At 38.3% G+C, this 18535-nt stretch overlaps 1 protein-coding gene across 1 annotated transcript in view; it reads right to left on the bottom strand.

Annotated features, from left to right (window-relative positions):
- The window catches only part of LOC116979558 (valosin containing protein), a 56748-nt gene that overhangs the window by 1947 nt on the left and 36266 nt on the right, over positions 1-18535 (bottom strand). The window contains exons 8-15 of the mRNA XM_033031123.1: positions 13979-14112; positions 12212-12347; positions 12014-12126; positions 10207-10371; positions 9989-10111; positions 5419-5631; positions 3126-3434; positions 34-189 (exon numbers count right to left, since the gene is read on the bottom strand). Coding sequence (XP_032887014.1) covers positions 34-189; positions 3126-3434; positions 5419-5631; positions 9989-10111; positions 10207-10371; positions 12014-12126; positions 12212-12347; positions 13979-14112 — 1349 coding nt within the window. The remainder of the gene's footprint in view (positions 1-33; positions 190-3125; positions 3435-5418; positions 5632-9988; positions 10112-10206; positions 10372-12013; positions 12127-12211; positions 12348-13978; positions 14113-18535) is intronic.

Below are 18535 nucleotides of genomic sequence, written 5' to 3'. Positions count from 1 at the left end.
AGTATTTAATTAGTAGTTTACAAATAAACCCACCATTGCTGAAGGGTTACCCTGCCTTTCACGTTCACGTCTGATCTCACTTTCAATACATTCTCTGATTGCAAGCTTACAAGCTCGTTGACAAATTTCAGTCAAATCCGCTCCTGAAAATCCATTGGTGGTCTTAGCCAAATATTCTACGTCAACGTCCTACAAAAAGAAAATAGTTTGAACAAAATTGTAATGAAGTACGTATACAATGTTAAGTGGATCCCATAAAATTTTAGGTTAGACCAACTTTGATGTTGATGTTAATTGAATGCAAACTAGCCATTAATAATACAAGAGCATTAAAATAACAAGGATAATAAAAGGATAATCCAGAATCAAAAAGATATTTGCTTTAGCTTAACCACCTCATCCTTCTATTTTCAATCGGAAAAGTATTGGGAGGCACTATCTATCAATGGTGCTAACATACAGATCTTAAAATTAACTTGCTCAGTGATGCACAGCTTGGGTTCTTTCGCGAGTACTTGGGTCCACACCCCTTTGAAATACTTCTCTTAACTAAGTGTAAGCATTCAAAAGCCCTGGTAAAGTAGAAGTCAATGGAGAGCACTGGCTGCTCATCCTTCCATTGAGTAAGATTATTAATTGGGGAGATTATCTTTGTCACAGAATATTGCTTTCGGAGTTCAGCATTGTGCCTTATGTCTAATCATCCCTCACTGACTGCCATCAGAGCATAAAGTTTGTGTAATGTTCAATTCTATTCAACTTCACAATAATTCTCAACACCTGTGCCTTGCAACGATGAGTTTTCTGACCCCTATATTCTCAAAAGCTCACAACTGTGTGGCCAAATTCTGCTCAAACTCCATCTATAGGTTTGCAGATGATATCACTGCTGGGAACCGGATCACAAACAATGACAAGACGGAGTACAGGAATGAAATAGAGAACTGCTGAGAGCTAGAATGGATGTTATGGACTAATTGTGCGATGAAATAAGTAAATCTTTCCAAATTCAACGAAGTACAAGACAGGAGTGCTTTGGAATATTCTCTACATGCCGGGATGAATCCAACTCCAGCAACACTCGAGAAACAGGGCATTATGTCAAGCAAATATTGCCTTATCACATGCTAAAAAGGAGATTCACTTGGCATCATGTTTGGGCCAAAGGGCCTTTTCACATGCTAAACTGTTCTACATTTTCTGAATCGCACCCATTCATCCTAAACATTATTTGTCCCATCCCCATTTGACGGCACAGCTAGCATAACTGCAGACCTACAATTCCAATGACCCAAGTTTTAATTCTGACATCAGTGCTGTGTGAAATCTACATGGCTCCAGATTTCTCCCAATACCCAAAGCCGTGGGATTTGGCAGGAAATTGGCCACTGGAAATTGTCTCAGTTTATCGGTGAATGGTAGAATCGAGGGGGCGTATTCAACAATGTGGGGAAAATAAAATTATTAGGGGAGGATGAATAGGTGCTTGAAAGTTGGCACAGATTTGTTGAGCCTCAGGGCTATTTTCGTGCTGTATCTTACTATGATTCAATGACACCTCTGCACAAAATAAAAAGGCATTTCAGTTACTCACCAAACCTACTTCTACAAATTCCTCATAAAAACCGAAACAAGGTGTGCTAATAAGGAATAGGCAATTCCTTTATTTCTAAATTTAACGGACATTTGGACAGATACATTTGGATAAGAAAGATTGAGAGATATGGGTCAAAAACAGGCAAATCCAACTAGCTCAGCCAGGCATCTTGGTTGGCATAGACAAGTTGAGCCGGTGAGCACGTTTCCATGTTGCGCAACTAAAATAAATGGCAAAATGCAGATGAATTCTGACAAATTATGCAAAATAAGTAGGACTATTGATGTATAACAAAATACATTAAAAAATAATTTGAAATATTATTCCTCCAAAAAAGTCTTGGAAATTAAAATATGCGGTGTCACCTTTTTAGTAATAAGGAGGTCATATGATGCTCAGAAAGGAAAAATCTAAATGATCTCAATGTTTCCACTTGATTTGAGGAGCAAAATGATAGGATATTTACTTAAGACAGTCACCAATAAAAGGACAATGGGTAATACTGAAGAAAGGTTTTTCTGCAGAGTTGAAACAAGGGAATCGCTACTATAGACAATGAATAGTGCCAATGCATTTCGGAAGATGCTCAAGCAGCGAGCAAGGGAAATGGACGTAAGGGTTTAAAGTAATAATAATTGGAGGATTATTAAAGGGAGCATAAAGTTAAAATATACTGCAACATAAAAAGCCATTTATATACCAGATTACAACTTTAAGTTTCAATCATGCTTCAAATCAGTTGTTATAGCAAAACATAATTCAAAGGACATCTTCATCACGTTCCCAGCAATAGCTGCTCAACGCTGCACTACTTCAAGCAAAAGACTTAACAAACCATTTTTGTTCTTTAAAGTTAACCTACAATTTCACCCAAATCAAAAGAAAATATTTGACAACTTTGAAATAAAATCTCAGATGCTAGAGGTAATGTTTCAAGTTGAACCTCCTTCATTCAAAGTGGAAAAGTGAGAAAACATTAGATTTAATTTGTAGAGACTTTTGGGGGTGATGGGTGTGAATGCACAGAACAAAAGGGTATCTCTAAGAGTAGAAAGACAAGTGTTGCAGTGATCAGCTGTTGGTGATAGATTGAAGTGGAGCAAGAGAGAGAAAACAATAAGTAAATGCTGTGAAACGTAAGTATGGGTATTACAGAGAAATGAAACCAAAATTAAAATTAAGAGAATGGTAGAAATGCTCAGGTTCTGCATTTTCATCACATCTTCTTGGTGTCATTCATGAATCTATCAACCAGATTGTAAGCAAGGTATTCCCACCAACCTTGAGCACACAGTATCAAAAATATTCTCTTGCCTTTTTCATCCTTGCCCCCACCCTCTCTGCAACAAAAGAAAACGAATTTTCCCTTTTCCTGTTTTGATGAAGGGCCTTTGACACAAAACAACAAACCTGTTTCGCTTGCTGGATGTCACCTGACCATCTCCATATATTTTTGTCTTTATTACAGTTCGATGTGATCCTGAGCATTTAAATAACATTTCAAATGCTAACACTTAATCATACTTGCCTTAGCAATAGGAGACTTCCTCAAGTTAGCTTTCAGAATAGCCCCACGAGATTTTTCATCAGGAAGTGGGATGTAAATCAGTTGATCAAGGCGCCCAGGACGCAAGATTGCTGGATCAATGATATCAGGGCGGTTGGTAGCACCAATGATAAAGACATTCTTTTTGGTGGACATACCATCCATTTCTGTCAGGATCTGGTTGATGACACGGTCAGCAGCACCACCACCATCACCTATATTCCCACCTCGAGCTTTAGCAATGGAATCAAGCTCATCAAAGAACAACACACAAGGAGCAGCCTGACGAGCCTGAAAAGTGATACAAAAACGTTGTTAATGTGTGCTCATTTGTACAAGGCATGTTTTGGGGGAATAAGGTAATTCATAAAAAGCATTAAAGTTAAAAAGAAAAATATATTATTTAATATTAAAAAATTAAAATTAATTTCAGAAGTGGAGACAAAGAATGTTTTCGAAGTAAAATACCCCTTTGTGCCCTACAATTTATGATGTTTTAATAAATTCAGAAAAATATTGATAAACAAGGGCTCAGATTATTTCATTGACATGGGATGCACTTTGTCCATGATTAATACAAATATCCTTCATGTTCTAATTCTAGGGTCTGAATGAACATACAAATGGACATTCTGACAAACTCCACTTCTTGAAAATGAATCTTCATTTTCAGGCCAAAATGTCTTGAAAATGAGGTACTGGACTGACACTAACCAACCATAGAGAGATCGGACACGTGCAGAAAGAATGCTGAAGGGAGAAGCCACAGAAACTCACTATTTAAAAAAAGTCAAAATAACTAGAAGAACAAAGTTACCTTCAAAGTAACCCCACCTAGTGCACCAGTGCTTGAGCATTTCCTGCTCCACCTACGTCTGTGGTGCAACATCCCAAGAGAAATCCCACTTCAAAACTGAATCAATATAATGATTTCCTTTTTTGCCAAATTACTCTGCAGAAATGTATTTTCCATGACAACTGCTTCCATAACCCTTTTTTCCTTAGCATTACCTACTAATTAGTTAAGACCTGCTTTTGCAACCTATTATTTAGCAGGAACAGAATGACCAAAGAAAAAGACAATTGGCAGATTTATTAACATGCATATTCAAGATACTGTTATTGGCGTTCCTTTAGATCTTGTCCCTTTCAAATAGTATTACCATAGCAAAGTTTAAACTAGCAAAATCAGTCCAAAACGTCCATCACACGTTAACCTGACAAATTGCTGAATTATTTGCAATCTCTTTACCCTCTAAAATAACATTGTTCAGGCTGAAATTCTATTCTTTTTTTAGGAGGGTAAACGGCATAAATGCAAAATAAAATCAAAGCAAATGAAAATATGTTCTCACCATCACAAAGTGTGAAATTTTCAAAGGACAGTGCCATTCTATCGAAAGTATTAAACCAAAATTTATTTTCACTTATTTTGCATAACATTGGAAATAAAATAAAAACAAAGCTCCACCTCGGTGCTCTGTCCCATATTCTCGGAAGTCATAAGGTACAGAAGCTTGAAAGCACACCACCAGACTCAGGAACAGCTTCTTCATCCATGATCAAGCTTTAGAACAGTCCTTCCATGACCTAGGGTACTGTCCGATTCACCTCTCTCCCATTGCAGACGTTGTACTGTGTTGCTGGGACATGCACTACAATGCTATGAACTATATTCTGCACCCTGTGTCTCCCGCTTTGCTCTAGCTATTGTACTTGAGTTTAAACTGATCCCTTCTATGTATGGTAAAAGCAAAACTTTTCATTATGTCTTGGTGTATGTGATAATAATTAACCTTAACCTAAATTTGATGTGATAATTTAATTGATCTTATTTTCATAAAAACAATCTTATGTAGCTCTAAGAACACTCTTCCCCATAGCCTAGCCCATATTTTACTATCAAAACTTAATTCTAAATTTTAAAAGGGCATTTGTTCATTTGTTGTGTTCTGGATATTCTAATGATTTTATCAGTTTTAAATGAACTTTTGTGATCTAAGTCAAACATATTTTTTAAAAATGATTTATTGAAATTGTTTAATATTCTGAGAAATTTTTGCCAGTTACTTGAGAACTTAAGATTCATTAATACCAGCTAAACAAGAGTTTACTGTATCACAAACAAGTGCAAATGCCTTTGGCAACTGCTCAAACACTCTAATCAGCAATGATCTTGCACAAAGCTGACACACTGAAAAAGCATGAAAACATTTAAAAAATCTAATCAAGACAGGATAAAGTAAATCCACATAAAGGTAAGCTGCAATTATACCTTATCAAAGATTTCTCGGACATTAGCCTCTGATTCACCGAACCACATGGTAAGCAGCTCTGGTCCTTTGATTGAGATAAAGTTGGCCTGGCATTCATTTGCAATGGCTTTTGCCAGCAAAGTTTTACCACAACCAGGTGGTCCATAGAATAGTACACCTTTTGAAGGGGTCATGCCAAACTTCAGAAATTTGTCTGGATGTTCCACAGGATACTGTTAAAACAAAATCAACATGTATGCTTACACAAAATCATAAAGTAGTGTAACCTGGGAAAAATAGGAAGCTGACAGTGCTGCCAAAGACAATGTTTAATATGCAAGTACAGTTAAATCACCAATTTATCACTCAGTAATGAACTCAAATAATATGGAACACTTATGGCAATGCAGGTAACAGCTATACATTGGTATGGGTTACGTTGAAACAGAACACAGATCAGAGTAAATGGTAAATTCAATAACTGGACAGTAGATTGGTCTTTAAACAAATGAAGATGGCAGGTCTGAGAAAGTAAGGCGGAAATTCAGAACAGGACAAATTTAAAAGAGCAATGTCAAAAGATGCACAGCAAATTGACGGCTCCAGTTCATCAACGTATTCGGTCATTAATGACTAAGTGGTTAGATCACATAGGATATAGGGCGAGCTAGCCAACTGGAAACACAATTAGCTTGAAAGCAGGAGAGAAGGTGGCGAACACAGAGGGTTGTTTTTCAGACTGGAGGCCTGTAGCAAGTGGTGTGTCACAGAAATTGGTGCCGAGTTCCCTGCTGTTTGTTATTTCAATTAACAATTTAGATGAGAATGTAGGAAACATGGTTGTGATGACACTGAAATTGTTTATTTAGTGGATAATGAAGTCAGTTAAGGTTGTAACAGGATCTTAAGCCACTGGCCAATGAGTGATAGATGGCGTTTAATCCAGGTAAATATAAGTTGTTGCATTTTGATAGGACAAACACAGTAAATTGGGAGAGTTATTGAACAGAGAGGCCGAGGAGTACAGGTACATAATTTCTTGAAAATTGCGACAGATAATTACAGTACAAGTTGACATTTGGCATGTCTGCCATTATTAATTAAGGTATTGAGCACAGGAATTGGGACAAAATCATTTTGTAGCTACAGGGTGGCACAGTGGCGCAGCGGTAGAGTTACGCCAGCCAGAGCTTACAGCGCCAGAGACCCAGGTTCAATCTTGACTACGGGTGTTGTCTCTACAGAGTTTGTATGTTCTCCCTGTAACCGCGTGGGTTTTCTCCAGGTGCTCTGGTTTCCTCCCGCACTCCAAAGACGTGCAGGTTTGTAGGTTAATTGACATTTGTAAATTGTCCCTCATGCATAGAATAGAACTAGTGTACAGCTGATCGCTTGTGTGTGCTGAATCGGTGGACCAAAGGGCCTGCTTCCACAATACTGGTTCCCCTTCTACACGAAGGATGTCATTAAATTGGAAAGGATGCAAAAAGGAACCACCGGGTGGCGCCTGCAATAGCTGCCTCGCCAACAGTCTGTCTGTCCCTTCCTTTTTTGTTGTCTGTTTGTATGTGTTAAATGTTTCCTTTTTGTGTTCTTTAGCTTGTTTTATGTGTGTGGAGGGGGGTTTGGGGATTTTTTTCTAATCTCTTACGTCGACGGAGGCGGGATTTTTTTCCGAATCGTATCTCTGTCCGCACTGCAGCCTAACATCGAGGAGATGGCAGCCTTTGCTGAAGTCCGACTTTGAGAGCTCCACCGCGGGAGACTGCGGACTTAACATCACGGAGCTCGCGATCCCTTTGCCAGGGATCAACCTCTGAGCTCTACCGCGGGAGCCTGCGGACTTTAACACACGGTGAGCTCGCGGTCTCTGGTCATAGACCGATTTCAGGAACTCCAAGCCACGGGAGCTTCGATCACCCCGACGCGGGGGCTACGATCGCCCCGAGCACGGATGGTTCAACTGCCCCGACCGCGGAAGAATAAAGAGGAAGAAGATTGGAGTTTATTCCTTCCATCAGAGTGAGGAATGTGGAGAATCCGCTGTGGTGGATGTTTATGTTAACTTTTTTGTAGATGTGTGTCTTGTTGCTTTTTTTAAAAGTATGGCTGTATGGTAATTTGAATTTCACTATACCTTAATTGGTACATGTGATAATAAACTGACCTTGAAACCTTGAAAACGGACTGAAGGCTTAGAGACACAGGAAAATACTGGACAGTCCAGGACTTTTTTTCCCCTGAAGATGTTGAGAGCAATCTTATATCGGTATATAAAATCTTGAAGTGAAGTGAATAGCTAGTTTATATTTCAGGGTAAAGAAGTCAAAAACTACAGGGCATGGACTTTTAGCAGAGAGGGAAGATTTGAAGAGTGCCTAACGGGCAACATTTTCCAGATGGAAGGGTGATGCTTATACAGAACTAACTGCCAGGGGAAGTGGTAGAGGAGAGTACAATTAATTAATATATTTAAAAACCTGGACATGTACATTGATAGGAGAGATTTGGAGGGTCAGACAGAGGCAAGTGGAACAAGCTCAGTTAGGCCACGTAGACAGCATGAATGAGTTGGGCTATGGGCCTGTTTCCGTGCTGTATCTCTCTATGAATCTAAGACAAAAAGCAGTTGAGAATGCAGAAATAAATTTGATTCATACTTACCATAAATTAAGCTTATATCAACTGAGTGTGGTCAAAATATTCTAGAATATTAACTCAAAAGGAAGAAAGTATCTTAACATAAAAAGACAAAATATAGTATCACTGCAGGAGTGATACTACCAAATGCTGGAGTAATTCTGCTGAACAGGCAGCATCTTTGGAAAGAAGGAATGGGTGACTTTCCAGACCCTTCTTTGGACCTTCTCGGAAGGGTGACGATCCGAAACGTCACCTATTCCTTTGTTCCAGAGATGCTGCCTATCCTGCTGGGTTACTCCAGCATTGTGTCTATAATTAGTAACCCTATTAACTAACTGCATGTTTAGTCATAGCTGCATGTAACAAGAGTAATACCATAATCACAGTGAACAATAACCAAAGCTATAATAAATAGCTTGAAGACCGCACACAAGAAAATATTTCAAATACAGGTAATTCTGTTACAACACAATAATTCCTAAGAACTTTGCACTTTACAAACCAAATGCTCTTCTTGGCACTTGCTGCACCTGCATATGGCTTTGCGTGTTCCTTGAGTACAAGGACTTCTTTGAACATCAACATTATCCAACCGCCTACCATTTAAATACCCCGCTTCTTTATTTCCAAATTGTATTGCATCTGCTATGTGCTTATCCACTAACTTAGCTTGTCTGAAGATACTTTACAACCTTCCCTCTAGTTACTATCCCACTTGGTTTTGTACCTTCAGCATACTTGAAAACACGGTATTTGGTTTGTCTCAACCGAATTATTCAGATTACGAATAGCTGGGGACAAGTACCAATCCCTGTGGTTTTGCACTAGAGGCAGCCTGTCAACCGGATGAATATTTTTGTATCCAGTAACCAACAAACAATCTATATCACCATGTTACCTTCATCTCTGTGCTCTCAAATTTGATTGACCTGGATGCAATGTGCAACCTTATTGAGAGCCTTCTGAAAATCCAAATATACTTCTCCTCTGGTTTCCTCTTACATGTTCCTTAAAAGACTCCAGGAAATTAGTCAATCAATTTATTTTCATAAATCCAAACCGACTGTGGATCTTATTATTTTCAAGATGTTCTGTTATTATATCCTGCCTTACAAATTTTTAAGCATTTTCCCAGTTGACATTTGGAAAGTTCTTTTTTAAAAAACCCCATTATTAAGGTTTCATTCCATTCCCTTCTTATTTGTTTCTCTAATTTTTCCTAACTATTTTAGGGGGGGGGGGGGGAGAAGAGGCGGGGGTGACTCCAGTACAATCCAAAAGTTATCCTTTCCTTGTATAGCCTCACTGGATGATACTCCGGGAATATTCCGTACTAGTGTGGTTCCCCCTAATTAATAATCCAACTCTTCCTCTTTTATACCATCTGTATTCCTTGTGTGCCATTTTCAAGTACTATAACACAGATCCCTCTGAGCAATTTCATTTAAATAATATTTAATGTACACAACTCCACATTAAACACCATTTGCCAGGTTTTCACCCAATCCATCTGTATCTCATTAAGGAATCACAAAGAATCTCACTTTGGAATGGCAAACTTGGAAAGTTTATATTTTGCCCCTTTCTCCAGATTAATGCAAACAGTAGACAATTGAAGGTCAGGATCAGTTATTTTTCAGTGTCTGCTTGAAGATGCAGGGAAACACATAACAACCACATTCTTTAAAAAACATGCATTTTCCCTACTGATACCAGGCATGCTAATTGTTTCCCACTGATATCAGTCAAGCAAGACATCATCACGAAGGAGAAAAATGAAAAAAGCTCACTAAATATCACTGTTAAAGCAAGATACTATGAGTTTTATAAAATTAGAAATAACTTAACTGGCTCCATTTGATTTCAGAATTATATAAATTGTCCAATTTCTGATTTAAATTAATGCACATCTATACAACTTGCAAATCTAAAAACCTAGTATCTTACTTGTACAAGTTCTTGAAGTTCTCTCTTCACGTCATCCAATCCACCAATGTCTTCCCACGTAACTTGAGGCACTTCCACCACAGTCTCACGCAATGCTGAAGGATTGCTCTGGCTCAAAGCCCACTGCAAATGAGACGATTTTAATTGCAGAAATGTTAAATTAATTTAAAATACAAGAAACTTCAAAATGTTAAATATGTTTTATTAAAAAGTCCTACCCTGAAGTCATCCATGGTAACTGCAAGTGAATTCATAACTTCAGCATCAATGGTTTCATCTTCCAGATCTATAACATCCATCTTCTTTCTAATAGCCTGAAGAGCAGCTTCAGAACATAAGGCAGCCAAATCAGCACCAACATGGCCATGAGTTTCATTTGCAACCTAAAAGCAAAATCATGAGAACTGTTGTCTAAAGTAATATTTTAATAACTTTGACTGAATAACAACATATTAGTTCCAAAAGAAATAAGCTCATGGTTTGATAGTACAAGATATCATGGTTCATCATCGTTGATGGTTGGCTTTTAACAGGATTACTTTCATTGGGTTAAGAGGACATCCAATGGAGATGTGCAAAATTCTGATCAAGTTCGAAACAAGTTAAGGAAGACTGACCCACCAATCATTTTCACTGTCAACTCACTGACCAAGTGTACAAAACAAAAATCATTTTTTTAGAATCTTATATGGAGAGGCAAACAAGGAGTGATTAGTGTTTATGGCTAAACAGATGTAGGATTTAGTGGCCTGCTCATATTCGGTTGTTCTACGTAAAACTATGTTTTAAACATTGGCAATATTTCGCAAAAATGCAACATATGTGTCACAATTTTTGGACTAACTTTTGGATCATCAACAAACTGGAAATCGGTAATTCAACAAAATTATTTCAAATAGTCAATGATTTGGATGAGAACATACATGGCAAGATTAGCAAGTTTGTTGATGATACAAAGGTGGGTGGTTTTGCAGAGTGAAGATGGTTGTGAAAAATTGCAGCAGGATCTTGATCGATTGGCCAGGTGGGCTGAGGAATGGTTAGTAGAATTTAATACAGAGAAAAGTGAGGAGTTGCATTTTGGGACGTCTAACAAGGGCAGGACCTACACAGTGAATGGCAATGCTCTGGGAAGTGTTGTAGAGCAGTGAGAGCTTGGAGTTCAGGTGCATGGTTCTTTGTAGGTCGAATCACAGGTAGATAAGGTGGTCATAAAGGCTTTTATTGGCTCTCATCAGTCAGAGTATTGAGTATAGGTGCTGGGAGGTCATGTTGCAGTTGTATAAGACGTTGGTGAGACCACATTTAGACTATTGTGTTCCGTTCAGGGCACCATGTAATAGGAAAGATGTTTTCAAGCTGGAAAGGGTACAGAGAAGATTTACAAGAATGTTGTCAAAACTAGAGGGTCTGAGCTATAAGGAGAGGTTGAATAGCCTTGCAGCCCAGGAGGATGAGGGGTGACCTTATAGAGGTGTATAAAATCATGAGAGGAATAGATCGGGTAGATGCACAGAGTCTCTTGCCCAGAGTAGGCGAATTGAGGACCAGAGTACACAGGTTTATGGTGAAGGGGAAAAGATTTAATAGGAAACTGTGGGGTAACTTTTTCACACAAAGGGTGGTGGGTGTATGGAACAAGCTGCCAGAGGAGGTAGTTGAGGCTGGGACTATACCACCATTTAAGAAACAGTTAGACAGGTACATGGATAGGACAGGTTTGGAGGGATACGGACCAAACGCAGGCAGGTGGGACTAAGTGTAGCTGGTACATGTTGGCCAGTGTGGGCAAGTTGGGGCGAAGGGCCCGTTTCCACACTGTATCACATTATGACTAGTCAAGATATTAACAATCTCAGCACTATTTGGCACACTAGTTACAATATTTAAGTGTGGGACAATGAATACAGCACAGCAACCACCTCTTTGCTCAAGTGCCTTAAAAGCTATGATAGTACCTGCCACCTCTGACCATTGTCCCATATACCCACCTCATGACATATCCTATTTTAAATATTTACAAACCTGCTCAAGATCTACATCATCTGCCAACTTCATATTCTTTGTGTGAATTTGCAGGATTTCCAATCGACCCGTGGCATCAGGAATACCAATATCCACCTCTCTATCAAATCGCCCTGCAAGTTAAACAGTTAAGCAAATTACTCTACTCTACATATGGAACAGGTCTCCAATTCACATTGACAAAGAATTTCAACTTACCAAACCTTCTAAGAGCAGGATCAATGCTGTTTGGGCGATTTGTCGCTGCCATAACAATCACATGAGCACGTTGCTTCAAACCATCCATCAAAGTGAGCAGTTGTGACACAATACGACGTTCCACTTCGCCATGAGTCTACCAATTTAGAGAAAGAGGCAAATGACTTACGAAACATTAGTGATGAAGATGTGCAAATGTAGACAAGCATTTTGACAGCGACAACCAATACTGGGCAGAGAAATGGAACATGGGCAAGTCAGAATTATGAATAGTTACTCTAGTCCCTGTACAACCATGAATGTGTGGGTAAGTACAACGCCAACACTACCTTTAAGTTTGCCCATGACTACACTTGTAAGCCACACCAACAACAAGACTAAGTCCAGTAATGGGTTTGAGAACCTCATGTCATGGTGTTAGAACAACATCCTCACCCTTATCAGCAAGGCAAAAAAAAAGCCAGATGAGGAATGGATGTAGGTTCCCTCACAGAACTGCAGTAAAGATGGTCAACAGCTTCAAGTTCCTAGGCATCTATACCACCAGCAACCTAACCAGGTCTCTTTACACTGATGCAATGATCATGAAGATCATCCAAGAAGATTTGGCATGTCCACATGGATTCCGGCAAACTTCTACAGATTCTCTAATCTGATGGGATGCATCCCAGACTAATAAGGCAATTGCTCTGCTCTTGACCACCTGAGCTCACAGAGCATAGTGAACAGTCCAGGAGCTAGGAGCCCAGGATACAGGAGCTTGAAAGATTGGTGCCCAAACCTAAGAATGGCTATTTCCTCACGGTTGTCAGATGTTTGAACCAATCACTTCTTTCATATCCCATTCCTGGATGAGCTGCCATGTCCCATAATCATTACTCCTAGTGGTATATAAACGGAAAGCAGGCACGAACATAGAAGCCATTTGGGAGTGCTGCTTTGGGAGAGATTGTGTTGAGGACTTGTGTCTAGGTTTTGACTGGAGAGACTTTGATGAGGAGAATAGTGGCAATTAAAATGACACGTGTACTTATACCAAGTCTCTACTCCCCCAGGAAAGAAATCAAATATTTAAATATATTCACATCCTTAACTTGGCGTAGGTACTCACCAGTGAGCCAAAAGTTCAAGTACAAGACTTCTGAAGTTTTATCTTTCAGCTGACATGATACAAAGTTATCACCTGCCCCTTATGCAAATATAAAACTGTAACTGCAACTGTAGGGTAGGGCTTTTTGCATTCCAAACAATATCTATACCTCAACCTACATCAATATCAGATCTAATCATCTATTTTGCAATGTGCAGGACAATTATCAATTCTGTACATTGTTTTTATTTTATCTGTTGTATAAATACAGTTACATGATCTTCTGGTTAACCTGACAGCAGAATATGTAGAATTATTGGAAACAGGCTTACAGATTTGTTTATCAATAAATAAGGGCACTAGGGCAAACAAATGTAATTAAAACTTTAAACTTACATTTGCGAAAAACATCTGACAAAGTTTCAATATTAACTATTGTACTGCACTTTGCTAGTATTCAGAGTAGACTGCTACAAAAAAGTTCAACAGGAAGCTTAAAATAAATGCCGAATATCAAAGCCAATATTTCAAATCTGCAAATGATCCAACAACTAAAGGCAACATGAATTATAGAATTATAAATGTGTTTGTTACTGAAGACTTAAGACTATCCTCAAATTTTAGAGTCACAGCTAATAATACTGAAGTACATAATCTGAAGTACATTCAGGTCATACCTTCTCTCTCTTTGGAGCAATAGCATCTAGTTCATCAATAAAAATTATAGCAGGAGCATTTTTCTCAGCTTCTTCAAATGCTTTTCTCAAATTGCTCTCAGATTCTCCTGCAAGTTTGCTCATAATCTCAGGTCCTGGAAGAAAACATTCAGTAAACTTAATTTCTAACGATGCAGCATTTAAAATTAATTACCAACTTGGTTGCCATTTTTTGTGTGGACGATGAGATTATGTAAAAATACTAAGGGTTCTATGTATAATTAAAAGTGGTTCACTTATGTCCTAATTTCACTGATCATCTGAGGCACCACTTAACAGTTAAATATGTATATATATCTACAAATAATGCCAAAACTTACATTAGATGAATTTAACATTATTGCACAATTTAAAAAAGGAATCACCAATTAGAAAAGTGTATACCAACTACATTCTCTATTGTAATAACACAAATCTTCTCACAGGAAAAATGTTTCTCCAGGCACTGCTTAATCTGCTGTTCAGTCTCACAATCTTCTATTCATCATCTTACTCGCACACACTATCAACAGCTTATCATCACAGCTGAAGAAATATTATACAATAGAATTGCTCAACTTCTGTGTGAGGAACTTATGTTAAGTTGCAAGAGAAGGAATTGGAGCTGAGGCTATCCCACAAAGAAATAAAGAACACACACATAGGAGAACAGATGGCAACATGGAGATGTTGATGTAAATAGGCATAGCTTTGTTTGCTTTGAAGCAGCTATAACTCAGTCAGAAGTTGTATTTGGTTGAGTTTGGTGTTTAGAGTATAGGTTATTGATGTGTTTCCTCTCAAGACATGAGCATCATGTGTCCTTTCTTTATGGCACATCTTTGAGCTCAGGTGTGCAAGGGGATTTATGATTGTCTATATTGGGTCTTGGGCACCACGGCCAGATAATAGTCTGTGATCTGGTTTGTGCTGTTTAAATGTATTTATGTTGAGATAAGAGATAAGGCTTAGGTGATGGTTGTGTGACCTTTGGTTTCTTACGTTTATAGAAAACTGAGAAAATAACTCTGTTTTGATAATCTTCCATTTGTTGTGTGGAATGCTATTAGTGAGGAGGCCTTACATTCCTTTCGTCCAGAGATAGAAGGGGAAGGTTGTAATTAAACAAGACCCGAGCTTGGGAAGAAGCAATCAAGTGTGACAATTAGTGGCCTTTGTGTGGTTGGGGATTGTAGAAATAACTTAAGTCCTTACCACTTTGTAAGAATGGTGCAAAACTCATATTTAATCCATAAGTAACTGTATTTTAACTATGAAGTAGGGAAATTATTTGTGAAATGTATTGTGTTTTAATTAGGATGGTATTAGACTTTGTTTAAATCTAAAATTTTAGAAATAACTTTCTTTTCCAAAAGTGAAAATATGTTTTGTGTGTATGTATTGTGTGATTGCTGTATGATGTGTATTTTATATTCTGAGAGGTAGTCTCTGAGAATTAGTTTTATATTTCTGTGGTTTTACTTCATTTAAATAAAATGATTTTGAGCAAAGAGGTTAAAGAAAACCCAGAGGGTAAAAAATGTTGCAAAGGGGCCAGAAAAGGGAAAATCATGTGACTATACGTGTTGTCAATCACTGGAAAGGATTTAGTTATAGGAAGAGCAGAAGGGTTTCGGCCCGAAACGTCGCCTATTTCCTTCGCTCCATAAATGCTGCTGCACCCACTGAGTTTCCCCAGCAATTTTGTGCACCAAAGGATTTAGTTGATTGGTTAATGCAAATAAGCTGAATGTATGGTAAACCATAATGATTGGTTAATAGTTTGCCACTCCTTTTGTATCATAATTATCTAATACCTATATAATGTGTTACCTTTGTACCAAAGTAGTAGTTCTTTCGACCTGCCCCAGAGTTTCTAGCTCTGTGTTGGAAGGTTTAAAGAATTATCCAGCGCTGTCAGAATAAAGAATTGCTTTTAGCAGCAATGTTTTGAATCAATTTTTCTTGAATTTGACTGACAAAAGAACTTAGTTTAACACAGCCTTCATGAAAGGAAGCAGTGTGATGGTGAAAGGTTGTTTTCTGAACAGGAGGCTGCCTGCACATATACTGAACTATTTTTCGTGTTTATTATGGGTTTTACAGAGTACTATGTTTTGCACCTCCTCCAACTTCATCTACTATATCCGTTGTTCAAGTTGTGGACTCTTATACATCGGCGAGACCAAACGCAGACTGGGCGATCGTTTCACGGAACACCTTTGCTCAGCCTCCCTGAAACTACCTGATCTCCCTGTTGCTGGATACTTTAATTCTCCTTCCCATTCCTACACAGACCTTTCAGTCCTAGGTCTCCTCCATTGTCAGAGTGAGGCTAAACGCAAATCAGAGGAACAGCATCTTATATTTCGCTTGGGGCAGCTTACAGCCCAGTGATATTAATATCTTGATTCCTCTCACTTCAGGTAGCTCTGGCATTCCCTCTCTGTATCCCTCCTGCATCCAAGTCGCACTAGTTTCTAATTTTCACCCTACATACAGCTAACAATGGCCCGTTTCCAATATCATCGTTAATTTTTTGCATACCTTTCATTCATTGTTCTGTATCTCTCCATCTATATCACCATCTATATCTCTTGTTTTCCTTATCCCTAAGCAGTCTGAAGAAGGGTCATGTTATGTTACAGATGTACACGGTGCAGGTGAGTCGATTTTGGAATGTGTTTTCAGTTGGTCACCCTGCTATAGGAAGGATGTTGTTAAGCTAGAAAGAGTGCAGAGATGAATTGAAGGCCTGAGCTATAGGTAGAGGTTAAGCAGGCTCGGACTTTATTCCCTGGAGCACAGGAGGATGAGGGGTAACGCTATGGAGGTGCATTAGATCATAAGCAGAATAGATAGGGTAAATGCACAGAGCGTTTTACCTAGAGTTGGGGAATCAAGAACCAGGAGTCATTGGTTTAAGGGTGAGAGGGTAAAGGTTTAATTGGAACCCGAGGGGTAATTTTTTCCACACAGAGGGCGGTGTGTATACAGGACAGGCTGCCTGAGTAGGTGGTTGAAAAGGGTCCTGCAACAACATTTAAGACATTTGGACAGGTACGGATAGGAAAGGTTGAGGGATACGGGCCAAATGTAGGACTAATATAAATAGGGTATTTTGGTTGGCATGGGCAGGTAGGGCCGAAGTTGTGCTATATTCTATTGCACTGTACCTATAAATCATAATAATAATACATTTTATTTATGGGCGCCTTTCAAGAGTCTCAAGGACACCTTACAAAAATTTAGCAGGTAGAGGAAAACATGTAAGGGGAATTAAATAAATAGTAGAGACATGACTAGTACACAAAGTAAAGACAGAATTCAATTCAAAATCATGAATACTTATTTCAACTTTTCGCTCGGAAGTAGATGAAAATTAGAACATTATTATAATGTTTATGATTGTTTCTAAAAATAAATCTTACGACGAATACCATGCGATCCGCTTAAAAAGCCTGATTATACTTCAAAATCAAACACTCATTTTTGTATAACAAAAAAATAAATTTTCATACAGAAGAGCAGAATACACACCCATATTAAGTCAAAATTAAATTTGCTGACCCTATAATTAACATCCCATGGATAAAACAACTATTTTCAGTATCATCTTTTGTTATCCAATACAAAACACTCGGTTACTAAAGGTCACTCTGTTACCAAGTCCAAAAAAGGAGGTTCTTCTTGACCTGTACTAGGTTTTTTCCTCTTGACCCATCTTTCAATAGTAATAATTTATACAGTGCTATAAATCAATGAGTACCAGCAACAATTAAACACTTTGCTTAAAGTGTCTGTGCATGACTCCAGACTATTAGCAGGCTATGCGAGGACTGTTTCAAAGCCAGATCGCACAATAAACACACACCCTCTAATATCAAAGTAGGAATCTACATGATTTACCTCCAATTTACTTCAGGAGCACGATGTAATACTCAATTTCTATGCAAGTCACAATTTGAATGCATTTACAAACTTGCTTAATTTGGACATTAACCAAAATGTTGCATCTCCAATAAGACTCCACATAGGTTCAACAAACTGACCTGCTGACTATAAGGTCGGTAACTGGGATGATATTGCCTAAAACATCCAGAGGAAGGTCCTCTTGATAAAAATCCTGTCATCCAAAAGTTGAGGAAATTTATGACAGTTGTCACGGCAATAGGGAGCTGCTGTGAAACCAAATAGAGTCCAGCATTGTACAATAATGGGATATTAATTATCTGGTAAAGCACATCACCCAACACCCACACCCCCCACCGCCATCTGCATTTATATTAGATATTGTTATCTGAAAAACACATCGTGACCACAAAATGATGCTCAGAATTAATGCTGTTGAGTAACATACAAATTTGGAACAGTATCATGCCACAACTCATCTGGATGAGTTGTGGCATGATAGATGTTAAAAAAAAAAAAGACCTTTCTCCAGTTTTTCAGACAGGCCATTATCAACCCTTGAGAATGCTTTTCTAGATAGGTATATTGTAATTAGCTGAACTCCCCAAACTGGATATGCACCATTGA

The sequence above is a fragment of the Amblyraja radiata genome, chromosome 1 (assembly GCF_010909765.2).
Source record: "Amblyraja radiata isolate CabotCenter1 chromosome 1, sAmbRad1.1.pri, whole genome shotgun sequence".
NCBI lineage: Eukaryota > Metazoa > Chordata > Chondrichthyes > Rajiformes > Rajidae > Amblyraja > Amblyraja radiata.
Note: the sequence above shows the minus strand (reverse complement) of the source record. Positions and strands in the feature narration are given on the sequence as shown.